A 16001-nucleotide genomic window follows, 5' to 3' on the forward strand; every position below is an offset into this window, starting at 1 on the left:
ATTGCTAAACATTTGGGCAGATTTTACATGCAAATTTTAAGGCTCACTCTCTTTACAGCTTCTGGTCTTCCAGGATTTCTCCCCTAAGTTTCTGGCTACTCTGTCAGCCCAGAACTCCGCAGTCTGATATGTCAAGCCAATAATAAGTGGGAAGATTATGGAATGACCTCAGACAATAACCCATCAACTCACGAATTTTATGAAACAGTTGTAATAGGCTCCCCTCCAGTTTCTGTTGGCTTCTGATCACTCTCCAGTGCCTTTAATGAAAAATTTAATGTTTTGACCAGATCTTATAGTTGTTAAATAATTCTAAGGTACTGCATCATTACTAGAACTCTATGTTATTATTACACACAGTTTTCCATTCTGAAAATGCCTTCGTTAGGTAATTTGTACTAATATCAAGTATAATTTACCTTTTCCTTTCAGTAAGTTTTATTCAGATATGATTCAAATACCTTAAAATTCACTCCTTTAAAGTGAAAATTCAGTGGGTTTTAGTACATTTGGAGTTGTGCAACCATGACCATCATCTAATTTTAGAACATTTTCATTGCCACAAAAAGAAACCACATACCCTTTATGATTCATCCTCCATACGTCTACTCCGCATCCCCTGGCAATCACTAATCTACCTTTTATATCTGGGGATTTGACTGCCTGGACATTTCATATAAATGGAATAATAATATGAGGCCTATTTTTGTTGGGGGCTCTTAGAATTATGTTTTTGAGATTCATCCATGTTGTAGCATTTATCAGTACTTCACTTCTTTTTGACACTGAATAATACACCTGGTCCTTGAACAACATGGGTTTAAACTGCATGTGTCCACTTGTATGTGGATTTTTTTCTCAATAAGTATTCTCTCTGTATGCCTAGATTCACACCACTTTATATAAAGGACTTGAGCATCCTCAGATTTTGGTATCCACCAGGGGGTGTAGGTGTGGGAATGGCATCCTGGAATCAATTCTCTACAGATACAGAGGATGAATAAAGTTTCTGGGGAGTTAAAAGTTATACAGATTATTGACTGCATGGGGTGTCGGCACCCCTAATTCCCATGTTGTTCAAGAGTCAACTGTATTCCATTGTATAAATATACCACATTTTATTTATCCATTCATTCATCAACTGATGGACACTTGGGTTGTTTCCACTTTTTGGCTATTATGAATAATGCTACTATGAACATGTGTGTACATAATGTTTTCACATCTCTTGGATATATACCTAGGAATAAAATTTCTAGCTCACTGAGATAATCACGTTAAGCGAAATAAGCCAAAGTTGAAAACCACATGATATCACTTATATGTGGGATATAAACCTAAAAGCAACAAACAAACGGGACAAACAGAGACACATGGACAATAGACTAGTGGTTACCAGAGGGGAGAGGGGAGGCAGAGGGGGTAAAGGGGGTCAAATACGTGGTGACAGAAAGAAATCTTAACTATGGGCGGTGAATATATATATATATATATATATATATATATATATATATATATATGTATATATGCCTTACTGTTGAATTGTACACTTGAAACACTGGTTTTCTTTAACCAATGTCATCGTAAAAAAAAAAAAAAACCAAAAAACTGCTGGGTCATATGGCAACTCTTATATTTGGAAGAAGTGCCAAACCCTTTTCCAAAGTGGTTGCACTATTTCATAATCCTACCAGAGATGTATGAGGGTTCCAATTTCTACATATCCTCCTCAACGCTTGTTATTATGTTTGTTTTAGCCACCCTAGTGCTTTAGCCACCCTAGTGCGTATGAAGTGATATCTCATTGTGTTTTTGAGCTGCACTTCCCTAATGACCAATAATGTTGAGGATCTTTTCATGTACTTAATGGCCATTCGCATAATCTCTTTAGAAAACTGTTAAGTCCATGGTCCATTTTAAAACTGAATCTTGACATTTTACTATTGAGTTACAGGAGTTCCTTATATATTCTAGATACAAAACCCTTACCAGATATATGATTTGCAAATATTCTTCCCATCTGTGGGAAGCCTTTTTACTTTCTTGATGATCTCATTTGAAAATCAAAGTTTTTAATTTTATGTAGTCCAATTTAGAGATCTTCTTTTGTCACTTGTGCTTTTAATGTCATACTAAGAAAACACTGACTAATCTGAGGTAATGAAGCTCTACACCTATGTTTTCTTCTGAGTCTTTTATAGTTTTAGTTCTTACATTCAGGTCTTTGATCAACTTTTTGTATACAGTATGAGGTACATGCGGATATCGAGTTGGCCCAGCACCATTTATTGGAAAGACTATTCTTTACCTGTTACATTGTTTTGGCACCTTAACTGAAAGTCAACTGACCTTCAGAAAAATCAATTGTAAATATGAGAATTTATTTCTGGATTTTCAAGTCTATTCCATTGGTCTATATGTCTATTCTTATGCCTGTACTGCACAGTCTGATTATTCTTAAGTTTGTAGTAAGTTTTAAAATCGCTAAGTACGAGCTCTTCGACTTTGTTGTTCTTTTTCAAGATTGTTTTGGTTATCTGGGGATCCCTTGCAAGTCTCTATCAATTTTAAAATCATTAGCAATATCTGTAAAAAAAGAAAAAGAGAAAAAAAAAGAAGAAAAAAAAAAGCAAGCCCCACTAGATTAAATGCCCCTTGAAGGCAGAGATCATAACCATAGTCTATAGTCTGTAATTTTTCCCTCTGTATTCCAGAGCTGGATTACTTTAGCTCCAAGTCTCTCAAATATCCCACTTTCCCAAAGTTTCAAAAGCTCAAAAGGGTACACAAAAATGTTTGTGTTAACCCCACATTCACAAAATTTAGAATGCAATGACAAATGTCCAGCCATTATAGAACTCTAACATCCAATCCTTTATTCCAAGCAAAAACACATCCACAGAACTCAAAGCATAACTGAAAACCATACTATTGCTACAGTGCTAAGAGCCATAGTCCGACAGTAACTTCAAATTCTGCAAGGGGAGTGAGAAAGTGTTTTAAATTATTGTCACTCCTACTGAAGGATTTAAGTCAATAAGAGCTTAATCTCATATAGAAGTAAATTTGCATTTTATTATTAAATAGTATGACAGTCTTAACTGGAAATTACCAGTTTATAAACTTTCTCCTTAAAACCTGTAAATATATCTGAATACTGAAATTATCTTATTTAGAATCATGATTTATATTTTCATCTTCTCTTCCCCTTTAAAATATATTTAACTTTTAAAGAAAAGTAGAATTATAATATGTGAATAGATAATTAATCATAATCTATTCCAGTTTACCTGCCTTACTGCAGCCCATCCTGACCTCTATCTGTACTTCTCCAAGTCCTTTCCACCTGAAGCCCCTTCAAAATCTAACCCACAACATATCTCTTCACCTCCCTAACACCCACCTCCTCACTTAGCCTAGGCTCAATCACTTCTTTTCTAGCCAGGTCCTTAAGTCTCTTTTGCTCAGGTTTTTTCGATTTAGCCTATAACCAGTAGTTAACCTCACACTTCTAATAAGAAACAACAAAAAGCCTTCTTAACCCACTTCCTCCTCAAGCTAAACTGTGGTCCTTTCTTCCTATGACTACCAACTTATAAACTGAGTTTCCACAGACTGGTTCTACCACCTAAACTCCAACTCATCCCTTGCCCCATCATAATCTAGCTTCCAGCTTCCACCACTCTCTGGGCTTTCTACTTCTCCCTGGACCCCAAGCGCCAAATATAATGAACAGCTTATTTCAGGTCCTGATCATACCTTTCCTCTCTGCAGCATCTGATATCGCAACTACTCCTTCAGGAAACTCTCCTGCCCTAAATTCTGATACGCCACTTTGCTGTAAGCTTCCTAATGGCTCATTCCCTAAAACGATATGGTTCCTCCAGTTCTTTCCTCCCCAGCCCTCTTTTCTTCTTATTCTTGTATTATCATCTTAAACACTCTAATCATTGCTTGAACTATTTTCCAAATCTTCATTCACTACGTAAGCAAACTACGGACTGTGAGCCAAATCCAGCCTACAAGCCAAATCTAGCCCTCCACCTGATTTTGTAAATAAGGCTTTATTGGAACAGTCATAACCATTTGTTTGCATATTGTCTATGGCTGCTTTCATGCTCACAGCAGGTGAGTAGTTGTGACATAAACAGTATGGCCCACAAAGCCTAAAATATTTAGGCTTTTAAAAATATGGCCCTTTCCAGAAAAAGTCTTCTAGCCTCTGTTTTAGAAAGTAAAATATGCCAAAAAATGGTCCTAATAACTTTTTCTGCCCTTGGACCCTAACACCAATACTATTAGCCAGACCATCCATTTCTGAGACACTCCCCCACCCCCCGCCAAGTATTGTCTAACTGTTGTTCTCAAGCTCTTCTCACCCTCGCCAATCCATCTCCTTTGGTGCAACCGAAGCCATAGTTCTAAATGCATAAAACCCACTTCCCCATTTAAAATTGCCCCCACAGAAGTTTTTTTACAATCTGGCCCCTGCCAATCCCATCCAACTTTCCAATCACTCCACCTATAAGAGATACTGAATTAGTTCCCTAAACAGATTATGCTGTTTCCTACTTCCAGGCCCACCCAAGAATTACTACCAAAGAAATACTTAGACATTTTTCTAGCTTCAGCCTAAGCACAACCATTTCCACGAAGCATTCCCTGACTGACCCACGCTGGGTCTTTCCTGACGTACTCTCTACATACTTTCATTATAGTATTTGTTTTCACATCATTTCTGTACTACAAATCTTTAAGCAGGGACCCTGGATACAGAATAGGAAAATGGTTTTTAAGGGTACTGGGTTTTAAGGTAGGAAATCTGAGACTAAATGCCAGTTCTGCCTCTTCCTAGTTGTATGTTCTTAATAAGCAAATTACTTAACTCATTTTCTTCATCTGTATAATAGCAATTTTGTGAGGATTATTTAAGACTATTCTTATAAGCAGAGTGCCTTGTACATTGTAAATGCTCAACAATTAATCGGTTAACAATATTTTCACTGTTTTACCCTCACACTTAGTTCAGAATTCAAATAACTGCTGAGTGCAAGGTAGTTCTGCGCACATTATTTTCAAATGCACCCTGGATCTATCCATCTGAACAACATCAGGTTCCCAAAATTCATTATCTTTACTCTCAAACTGTTTCAATTAGAGTGACCAACTTGTTAAGATTTGCCCAGGACTTTCCTTGTTTGAACACTGCAAGTCCTATGTCCTGAGAACTCCTTCAGTCCTGGGCAAACCAGAACAAGTCAATCACCTTAAAGTCATGTTGCAAACAATAAAAACAGACTTGAATTAATTTAATAAACAAAGAGGGGAGGAGGGCAGGAGAATTTATTGGAAGACTATAGAGCAATTCCATAGAACCAAAGGAAAAGCTAAAGAATCAGATATATGAAAAACTCAGGATGAAAGCAAGCAACTCCACAAACCTAGGTGTCAGGGATTAATGGAAGACTTCTTCACGGTACTTCTGCCAGAATGAATCACTTAAGTCCCAGTATCAGCTCACTCAAGATTAAAATGGCAGGGACAACATTTGATTGGCCTAATTTGTATTATCCACAAAGAGTAAGGCACCTTAATTAACCAGAGGCAGGAGCACTAAGATTAAAAACCCCACCAAGAGATACACAATGGCAGAACAGCTTCCAAAGGCCAAGTCAGAATGCTGTTTCCAAAAAGAAAGAAGAATGGATGTAATGTCACCATATCAACTGTTGCTTGAACATGCCATGCCTTTAAAACTCCATGACATATTCAGTTATTCATATTTTCTTTTTGTTTTGGCAAACTCCTACTCATCTTTCAAGACCTAGCTCAAGTGTGATCTGTGTAACCTTACTCAATTTCCCCAGGTACAGTCACTCTCTTTCTCTAAGCTCTCATAGTACTTTGCAAATTATGAACCTGCATCATAGGATTTATGCTATATCCTAAGTATATGCTTCAGTATCAGTCTCTCCCACTAAAATGAACTTCCCTAGAAAGAGGACAATGTTATTCTTATTTATAATTGTTGGCATTAACAATGCCTGCCTGGCACATAGCAAATGCTAAAGAAGTGTTTAGTAAATCTGTTATTCAAGTTACTAGAATATCTGAAGCATCATATTAAAAGGGAAGAGGGGAATTACTACAGGTAAACATGCTGACAATATCAAAGAGAAAGCTGACAGACTAAAAGCAAGGGAAGGACAGGCAAAAAAAAAAAAAAATGAAGAGCAAAAACTCCACAAGCATAGAAATTAAGGATGAAATTCTGAGAACGCTAAGACCCTGAAGCCATCATGTAAAAGCAAAAACCGGTATACATATGCATAATGGTGATTCTCTTCTTAAGTAGGAAAGTAAGTTATTTTCTATATTATATTCTATTTAAGAAGGCAGAGAAATGTATAGGACATTTTCAGAAACACTGGCATTTCAAAATAAAAGAAAATTCGGTATGTAAACAAATAAATTTATAACCCAGAATACTCAACCATTTGAAATGACTAATTCCAAGTAAATACAGTCATGATTTATTTTACCATATCTTAACTGCTAATGTTGGTATCCTAGGCTGTGACAAATTTGTTCTTAATAGCAAAACTGCCACAAAGTATAGCTACTTTCTCCTTATATTTTTAATACTGCTTTACCTTCAAAGTAAAAGAATGGAGACTTAGAAATGAGAATATTAGTTAAATCTTATACTAAGAAAACAAAAAGTCAACTTAGGAATGGTATCGGTCATGGAAAGAGAACGCCATTGCCTTTGAAGTTACATTTTCTAGATACATTTCCCAACTCCTTTACTAGGTACCAAGAAATCAAGTTACCATTTTTTCCCCACTTTAAATGTTACCTATATCATATCTCACCAAACACAGTAACTCTGACATCGTGACATTAAACTCTTCTTTATCATCTGAACCCTCTGATCAATCTTAGCATTACTACTGAGATGTATTCTGAAGTACACAGCATCACCAATGGAAGTTTTTTAAAAATGAAAAAATGCTTAAACTGAAGATAATCAAGTCTTTAAAACTAATCTTCAGTTTGTAGAAAATCTGGAGGGTAGTAAGAAATAGGAGGAATAAGTTAAGACACACCACAAAGAAACAGACAAATCTAGTAATTAGGACATTCTATTAGGTCAAAGCATATGAGACAGCTGATACTTCAACCTCAAAAATGGTGATTCCATGTGGTTCAACTTACCCTAAGAAAACTGACCTCATTTATTCCACAAATTAATGGCATTTAAAAAATGATGACACAGCCAAAAGGTAGAAGCAACCCAAGTATCCATCAATGGGTAAACAAAATGTGGTACGTATATACAAGGGAATATTGTTCAGCCATAAAAAGGAAGGAAATTTTGACACATGATACAATATGGATGAACCTTGAAGACTTTATGGTAAGTGAAAAAAGCCAGTCACAAAAGGACAAATATAATATGATTATACTTATATGAGGTTCCTAGAGTAATTAAATTCATAAAGACAGAAAGCGGAAGGGAAGTTTCTAGGGGCTGGGGAGAAGGAAAATACAGTTATTGTTTTAACAGAGACAGAGTTTCCAGCTGGGGAAGATGAAAAAGTTCTGGAGATAGTGATGATGATTACACAGCAATGTGAATGTACTTAATGCCAAAGAACTGTACACTTAAAATGGTAAATTTTATGTTATATATTTTACCACAATAAAAAACAAATGGTGGGAGGAGCCTGCTCTAGATTAAAGGAGACTTAAGAAACCTAACCAAATGTGACCCAATCTTGTGTAATCATGCTTCTAAAAACCAAATGTAAAAAAAAAAAAAAAAAAAAATTTAAGAAATGAGGGAAATTTAAATGTGGACTGGATTAAATGTTATTAGGAAAAAACTGTGTCAGGGTGATATGGTATTTATGCAAGAACACATTCTTATTTTTCAGAAAAGTAGCCTGAAGTCTTCAGGAGTAAAATGCCATGTATTATATATGTAAACAAAAGATGATGCAAATACAGCAAATCATTACTTATTAAATCTAAGTGATACGCATATGGGATTAATATACCATTATCTCTAGTTTTTCTATTATTAGATCATTTTTATAATAAAAAATAAATTTTTTAAATTACTTCACTATGCATGTGTCTTAATCTCCCAGTGTTTTACCTATCATAATAAAAAGTTTGGACTTGATTTGGGAAACAGTAGGAAAAGGCACTAAAACATTAAAAGTGTCATTTAAAAATACACATTAGAAAAACTATTGTGCTGGTGGTACATAGTATGGATGTATTCAGCCACTGTAATAAGTAGCAATGGAGATATATAGTTTTTGTCCTCAAAAAGCTCACAAACTAGTAGGAGAAAGATGAAAACACAATTAAAATATAACTACAATGAGAAAAATATATTCACAGAGTTCTTCCAGGAACAAAGAAGGGTACCTAACTCAACCCGAGAATTCAGCAAGATTTCTCAGAAGAGCTAACTGCAGAGTTGAGTATTTAAGAGGGGTAGGAAATTAGCCAGGCAACAAGCAGCAGGAAGGCTATTCCAGTCAGCAAGATAGCCCTGAAAATAGAAATTGCATTGGCAAGCAGAGGAGGGCGGGATTCCAGATTATGTATAAGCATATAAGAAGTTCAGTGTTGCTAGAGATTAAAGGGGGGTGGGGAAGGTTGACCCTGGAGAAATAACCAGGTATCAGGCTCACTGAAAAATCTCAAAAATTGGAGTTAGAACACCATTTTGGAAGCAACTTTTAAACTGCCAAGTAATAAGAAAAAAGGTCAAAAGCAGGCTGGAGGCAGTGGAATAGAGACGCAGGGCCAAAATTCAGAGACAGCACAGAGATTTAAGCTACATGACTGGCATCTGACTGAATGTGGAAGGTGAAGAAGGAGTCCAAGAAGCCTCTCAAGTTTCAAATGCAGGTCACAGCAAAAATGATGATGCCATAAACAGAAAAAAAGAAAAAACAAAGGCAGAGCACAGCTTTAAACACTTTGAGCTTAACAAACTGGTGTGATGCTCATGTGATTAATTTCCAGTAAACAATTGAAACAGATTTAAATCTCTCCCATCCCCCCAATGAAATGACGGTTAAAGCTAAGGGAGTTGCTGATGAGGGCAAGAAAAAGTCTATAGAGAGTCACAGACAGAATCCCAAGACATATCCACACTCAGTGGATAGGAAAAAGTTGGCAAAGCCAACTACAAAAGAGTAATCAATGAACTAGCAGGACCAGGAAAGATTAGTTAATAAATTCAAGAAAAGATAATTATTGTGTATCTGCTATATGACATATAGATTCCTCAAAAATTTCATGTTCTGCAAAACTGGGAGAGGAAAATACAGCAAGACAGTTGAGATAATAAGCACCATTAAGACAGAACATGTGGTTAAACGGAGCCAAGACACAGAATATGGGTGAATGGGCAATGTGCATATTGCTGGATTCACTGTGTTAAACTGTCTTTCGGTACTTCAACTGTATTTGCGTTCAATTGCTGTTGCTTGGGAGTGCTAAACAGTTAATATGCTGGTAAGAATTAAATATGAACCAACATGAATTATGGATTAACTAACATTATTCCTCTTTACCATTCAAGTATGAATTAGTTCATGTTACAGAAATACATTATAGCAAAACACTGTCAAAGAACTGAGCGACAGTTGTCAATGTGTGTCAACACCAAAAAAATTACTATCTTAAGAATAATTTTGTACATTTCACTCCTAAATGTAGAGTGTTGTCAAGTATATCATCTAGTCTCTCTCCTCGAAGAGTATTTATTAAACTTTATGTACGGGTCACTAAATGACCAGTCAGAGCCCAAGGTCCCTACTCTCAGTGTTTGACAGAGCCCACATACTTTAACAGTTATACACATATAGAATTTGTTGTACATTACAGCAATTTGTCCCAAGAGGAAATTTTACTTAGGAAAGGATTCCAGAGAAGGAAAAGAGAAGGAACTGATAGTACTAAGTATGTTATTAGTCAGCAAGGCCCAATGGAGAACTCCTGAAGAGTATTTTTGAACTAGAATGACATGACACAGCAGAATTATAATCTTGTTATTCCAGAGATATAAGAAGGAGTTTGAACTGAGTTTGCCAGAGTGAGCCTCACGAAACAGATAGCAAAAGAAGGTATATAGGAGGATAGCACATCCAGAGGCATAGAGAGGAATTCGTACTGGTTACTTTACCAATCTCAAATCCTTTATCATTGCTGGCACAAAGGAGATATAAAGAAAAATGATAGGTGAGGCAGAAAAAGTAGGGCCTTTTGTGTAATTGTGTGTGACATGCTAAGGACTTTTAATTTCATCCTGAAGGCAATGGGAATGATCTTACCAGGAAATGTTATACAAAAAGACATCTGAACGATCAAGCCACAATATACACTGAGGAAGGCAGATACCAGAGGTCAGAGACCCAGGTGCAACACCACACTTATACAGGGGTAAATGACGGGGGCCCAAACTAGGGTAGTGGTGGTAAGACCGTTAACAAAGGTAAAGACAGGAGGGCTCTCCCGACAGCTAATACAGAAAAGCAAAGGAAGGGAAGAGAACGGAGTCAAGGATAAAGTTTTAAGTTTAAACAATTAGATAGTGCCACTTACCAATAGATGTTCCAGAAAGGGAGAAGCAAGTTTGGTAGGGCTAGCTGAATTTGCAAAGACTAAACATAAAGTTCAAGCATTAAACCCAAGAATATAGGTGACTATTTTGAAATCAATCAACTGGCTCCTTACTAATAAGAAAGTCTGTAAGAATCAAAAGAGAAAAAAAGGCAATAAATTGAATGCTAAATAGGATGCCAAAAATTTTTATTAGCAAGATTTTAAAATACCAAAATAGGAATTTCTGTGATACAGTCAAGATTTCTTAAACAGTTTCCCCATTAATTAATTTTCAGGTATGCTTCATCCAGGTCAAGTCATAGGCTCTACTCGGTAGAGAGACAGTACAGCACACTAAGCAAGAGTTCTGGCTTCAGTGTCATGCTGCTTCACTATAAGTCTAGGTTCTGCCACTCGCTCCCCTGATTTAGTTACTTAAGAACTGCAGGCCTCAAGTTTCCTTGGCAGTTAATGTGTATAATAATAGTGCGTACTTCATAGGATTGTTGTGAAGACTAAATAAATAACACATATAAAAAGCACTTGGTACAGGTATACTGTAAACAATAAATATTAAGATTTTTTAAAATAATTATTATTAGTTATTGTTACTGATAATAGCAGATACGCAATAATTATTATTATTGCCCTTGAGATAGATGGGTGCAAAAAAAAGAAAAGCTGACTTGGATGGCAGTTACTTGAATGTTTGAGTTAAAAGTATTTATTAAACAGAACATTTCTTTTTTTATTATTTTAGCATTTTATTATTAGTTTCAAGTGTATAGTATATTGGTTAGACATTTACATAGTTTATGAAATGATCCCCCGATTACTCTATCACTTCTCTACACCTAGCCATTACATTACTGCTTACTACATACCCTATGGCATGCTCCCTATCCTTGTGACCGTTTCCCAACTATTAATTTCTACTTCTTTAACCCTTCACCCTTTTCTCCCACTCCCCACTCCCGACCCCACTCCCCTCTGGCAGTCACCAGACTGTTCTCTGTATTTGTGAGTCTGTTTTCGATTAGTTTGCGCTTTTTGTTTAAATGGAACATTTGTGTTTTGTGTACTTTTCTATAAATATATTTGAAAAGTTTTAAATATTTTTTAAAAAGGAAAAAAACCTAAGAACCAATGCCTTACATGAAAAAGTCTGGTATTAAAACACACATTCCGGACCAAATAAAAGAAATTATTTTCACTAAGTGTTTCCTAGTTTTAGCTACAAAATCCATTTCCTAGACCTAAGCTCCAAACTGCTATCAGTGATAATCACTCCCTCCCCTACCTCTGTCTGTAAACCTCAGGATAACCTTTATCTTCTTTGTCTTCTGTGAGCTTTACACAGAAGGAAAAGAGAAAGGAAGAAGGGGGGTGCCGGGGGATAAGGTACAAATCTTCATTCCGTTAATGACCATGACCATCTTCAGTCTCAATTTTTTGGAATATTCCTCACTGCATACAGGATAACAGCACTATACCTCCAGAATTAATTCTAGATATTACTGCCAGTCACCTTTTCCCATTGCTCTAATCATATTATATTATACCTTCTAACTCTACTCTGAAATAAATTCCTTCAGATCTCAAGAAGTTTACAAGCAACTCTTTGCCACAGTCATGTTGTCAGACTAACCACCACAGGCCATCTGGAAGTCTCATCTCTTCACTTCCTAATCTAATCTTTTTTTAAAAAAACCTGGATCTTTTTTGCTAATTTCTCCTGTGCCCTGCTCAAATTTAGTACAAACTTCCTATAAAAGTCACCAGCTTCTCTTCTATAAATCCATTCCCGACTGAATGACTATGAAATTTCTTTCTCAACTCTCTCCCCACTCACAATTCCCTGGCATAACTCTATACCTTTATTTTCTTTAGAAAATGTGTATTTTATTCTTGCACATAGCAACTTATCTGTGTATCACATGGTTGTATAATATATAATGTTTTACCTTTTGTCTATCTCATATGTTAAAAGGTAGGAAGGATAGTAATCAAAGTGCACCTCACCATTTTGAAACAGCCTAATAATCACTAGTTACAGAGCTACATTGTATAAGTTTCTACTGTAATACAGTTTCTAATGGATAAGACTAAATTAGATATGGTGTCTAGTCTTAGTTATACCTAAATCCACAATAAAGTCACTTTATCATATATGACCCCACTGTACCCTTGAGTCACATCTCTAGCACTCCCTTCTCTCTCAGCAGTCCTACTACATTCTCTCAGGACTCTTCAATTACTGCTCCCTCAAGTCTGGGATGCTTCTTCCTTGCCCTCTCCCCTTTTCTGGCAAACCTTACGTCCTTCAGGATCTACTCATTCCCATTCATCCACTAGGAATTAACCAGAAGATCTTCCTTGACTGTTCAGCTCCAAGTCAGACTATTCTTATGCATTCTCAGAATACACTTGCTGAGTTATTGCTTTGTAATTATTGGTTTAGTTCTATCACTTCTACTGAACTGTAAACTCCTTGAAGTACAGACTAAATTTTCTTCCCTTTTGTATCTTCAAGACCTGACATTGCCAGACACCCAATAAACACTTAGTGAATGAATGTTCATACCCACAAGCATGCTTCAGTTTCCTCATCTAAAGTACTTTCCTCTTGAAAAGTGGAGATATCGCTATACCTAGCTCATGAAGTTGTTATAAGGATTAAATGAGGTATCATGAAGCTCTTAGTATAATGTCTACCACATAGAACTACCATTGAATGCCTGTTATTTCATGCCTTAGTTACCCTAATGTATTCTGGCAAGTGTAACCAATATTTTCAGGCTGAAAGACTTAGCAATCATGCATCCAGAAGTCACTGGTTACATTCTGGTCATCAGCAAATATTATGTACCTACTATGTGCAGGAGTCCTTACTAGGTATTGCTGAGCTCCCAGAACACAATAGAGACAAATAAGATGAAAACTTGTACTAATATCCAAGAAAAGAAAGAATGTTATTAGTTTTGTACAAATAATATGGGTATTTTTCAGACTACGTAAGTTTTGCTTTAAAACAGGGGTAAGCTTCAAAAACAATTACTGATATAATAAGTTCAAAATTAACTCCTACTATCTACTGGACCAATAACAGGAGGCGGTTTCAAAATTTCTAGTTGCTACTCCGAAATTTCACTTTTGCTTAAAAGTATTTCTCACAAAAGAAATTTAACCATGGCCAGGACACAGAGAAAGAGAGATGACTTCTATCTGTCTCATTCGAATGGGAATTCCACAGTATTTCCTTAGTTGTTTTTCCAATTAGTATGTAATTCTGTAAGTATGAAAAATGGCCTGGGTTTTTAGTTTTTCTACAAAACAGAATGCTGAATGGTAAAAATTTTCCCCCAACACCTTCTCTCTTTAACATAGGATAAAACGCACATTTCTTATTCACACTGGCCCCTCAGCAAGAATTGCAAAACTGCAAATCATGACACCTAGTATTAGAAGAGGAGGCTGTGGGGTTAAAACCACTTTCCCCTTAACAAATCTGGAGGTCAGAGTCTCAGTGAAGTTTGTGCATTATACTACATTGCTCTTAGTAGCCGCAGAGAGACATCTAGCGCTGCCTCAATAAGCCGAGTTTGCAAATAGTACCTGCTAATGTCACCTTAATGAGACAATGGCAACATGCTGTGTAGCAACGAACTGAGTGACCACATTAATGTTTACAGTTTTGCAACCACATGGAAATTCTACCATCTTGAAGCAATTGATATATACAAGGCCGTATCCGATTTATTTCAGTAAAACATGTCAAAGAAAGCATCCTATGCACACCCTCACTACAAGTGAGAAATGCTAAGAAAACAGGTCCTGGAAGCGGAGGTCGAACAACGTCTCTTTCAAAGCCTCAACACAATAGATGGTGAACTATTGTCCACCTTCAGCTTGCTCCAAATGCCAGCAGTAAAAGGAGTACGACTGGAAGAGAGCACGACTGGTCAAAAGGACAGCACTGGAATATAGGAAAATGGTCCAGGCGAACCCTCCCCTCCCCCACACATCACCCTCAAACAAGTCAGTTACCCGGCTGGTCCCCACCCCCCTCTGCGGGCCGCCACCGCCCGCCTGGGCCCGGCTAGCAGAAGGTAGGCGCGGGGACCGGCAGAGCCGAGGCTCCATGTGCGGCAGCGTGAAAGGCACCGAGGAGGCTGCGCCGGCGAGAGGTTTCACGGGCAACGGGCGCGAGCCGCGGCCGCCTCCTCGGCGGAGCGGTCGACGGACTTGGGCCGCAGCATCCCGGGCCCGCGAGGCCCCAGCCCGCAGACCCCGCCTCAGCTCCACATCCCTTCCTCGCAGACAGCAGGCCGCGCCCGCGTGACGGGGCCGAAAACCCCGGCATTTCCCGGTCCCCGCGCCGGCAGCTCCGGAGGGTGGCTGGAGCCGGCCCGCGTCCCGTCGCCCGCTCCGCCCAGCCCTGGGCCGCGCTGACGGGAGGCGGCGGCCAACTCCGACCCACCGCGAGCCGGCGAGAGGCAGCCCGGCGCCGGCCCCCCGCCCCTCCTCGCCGCCGCGGGGCCGGCGCGGCCGGGCGGGCACAGACCGCGGAAGCACACTCACTTCCACATCGCGGCCCTTGTTCTTAAAGCTCTTGATGCGGTGGTTCTCCAAGCCGGGGTTCTCGGCCATGGCTGCGCGCGGCTCCAGCGGCGGCTACTCCTGCGGCTGCGGCGGCGGCGGCGAGTCTCGGTGCGGGAGGGGGAGGTTGGGGAGAGCGAGAGGGGAGGGAGGGGGTGGAGGAGAGGAGAGCACGTTCCGTGACGCCTCCAAGCGCGAGGTGGCAGCAGCGCCGGGGGAGGCGCAGGCCGACTGCCGGGCGGGCGGGGCGGGAACCGCTGAAGACCCGCGCGCGCCCGGGTTGACCGGGGTCACGTGCCCGGGGCGGCTCCGGGCCTAGACGCTCGCCCGGCTGGATGTGCTGGGTGTTTTTGGGATGACTCCTCCCCCGAGTAAGGCCTCCCCACAACCTCTCGGTGCTGCAAGTCATGTGCCACCAATAGAGCCAGACTTAGCGGCTTTTCCTTCCCTCCGCCCCAACCTCAGACGCCGAGCTGCGGGCGCAAACTACAGTTCCCAGCATGCCAGGCTCCGGCGGGGTAATTCTAGCCTCGACAGAACGAGTAGAAGGCCGGGAACCCTAAGCGCGCGGCTCTCTGCGTCCCGCGCTCGAGAGCCTGGGCTCGAAGCTCCGCCCCCAAGACCGCCTCTGGGCGGGGGAGTGGGAGGAGCTTCCCTGGAGACGGCATCTCGCGCCCTATTGGGATTGTGGGGCGGGGCTTCTTTGGAGCCTCCCGAAATAGCACCCACCCTCAATGGCTGTTCCCTTGTTCTGCTTTGGTTTTATAAAT

At 39.3% G+C, this 16001-nt stretch overlaps 1 protein-coding gene across 1 annotated transcript in view; it reads right to left on the reverse strand.

Annotated features, from left to right (window-relative positions):
• Positions 1 to 15675, reverse strand: part of KPNA3 (karyopherin subunit alpha 3) — an 89638-nt gene extending 73963 nt beyond the window's left edge. Inside the window, exon 1 of the mRNA XM_039839391.1 lies at positions 15214 to 15675. Within this exon, the coding sequence (XP_039695325.1) occupies positions 15214 to 15282 (69 nt within the window). The 5' untranslated portion in view covers positions 15283 to 15675. The remainder of the gene's footprint in view (positions 1 to 15213) is intronic.
• Positions 15676 to 16001: the final 326 nt, after the last annotated feature.

Source organism: Pteropus medius, unplaced genomic scaffold (assembly GCF_902729225.1).
Source record: "Pteropus medius unplaced genomic scaffold, Ma_sr-lr_union100, whole genome shotgun sequence".
In the NCBI taxonomy this organism is placed as follows: domain Eukaryota; kingdom Metazoa; phylum Chordata; class Mammalia; order Chiroptera; family Pteropodidae; genus Pteropus; species Pteropus medius.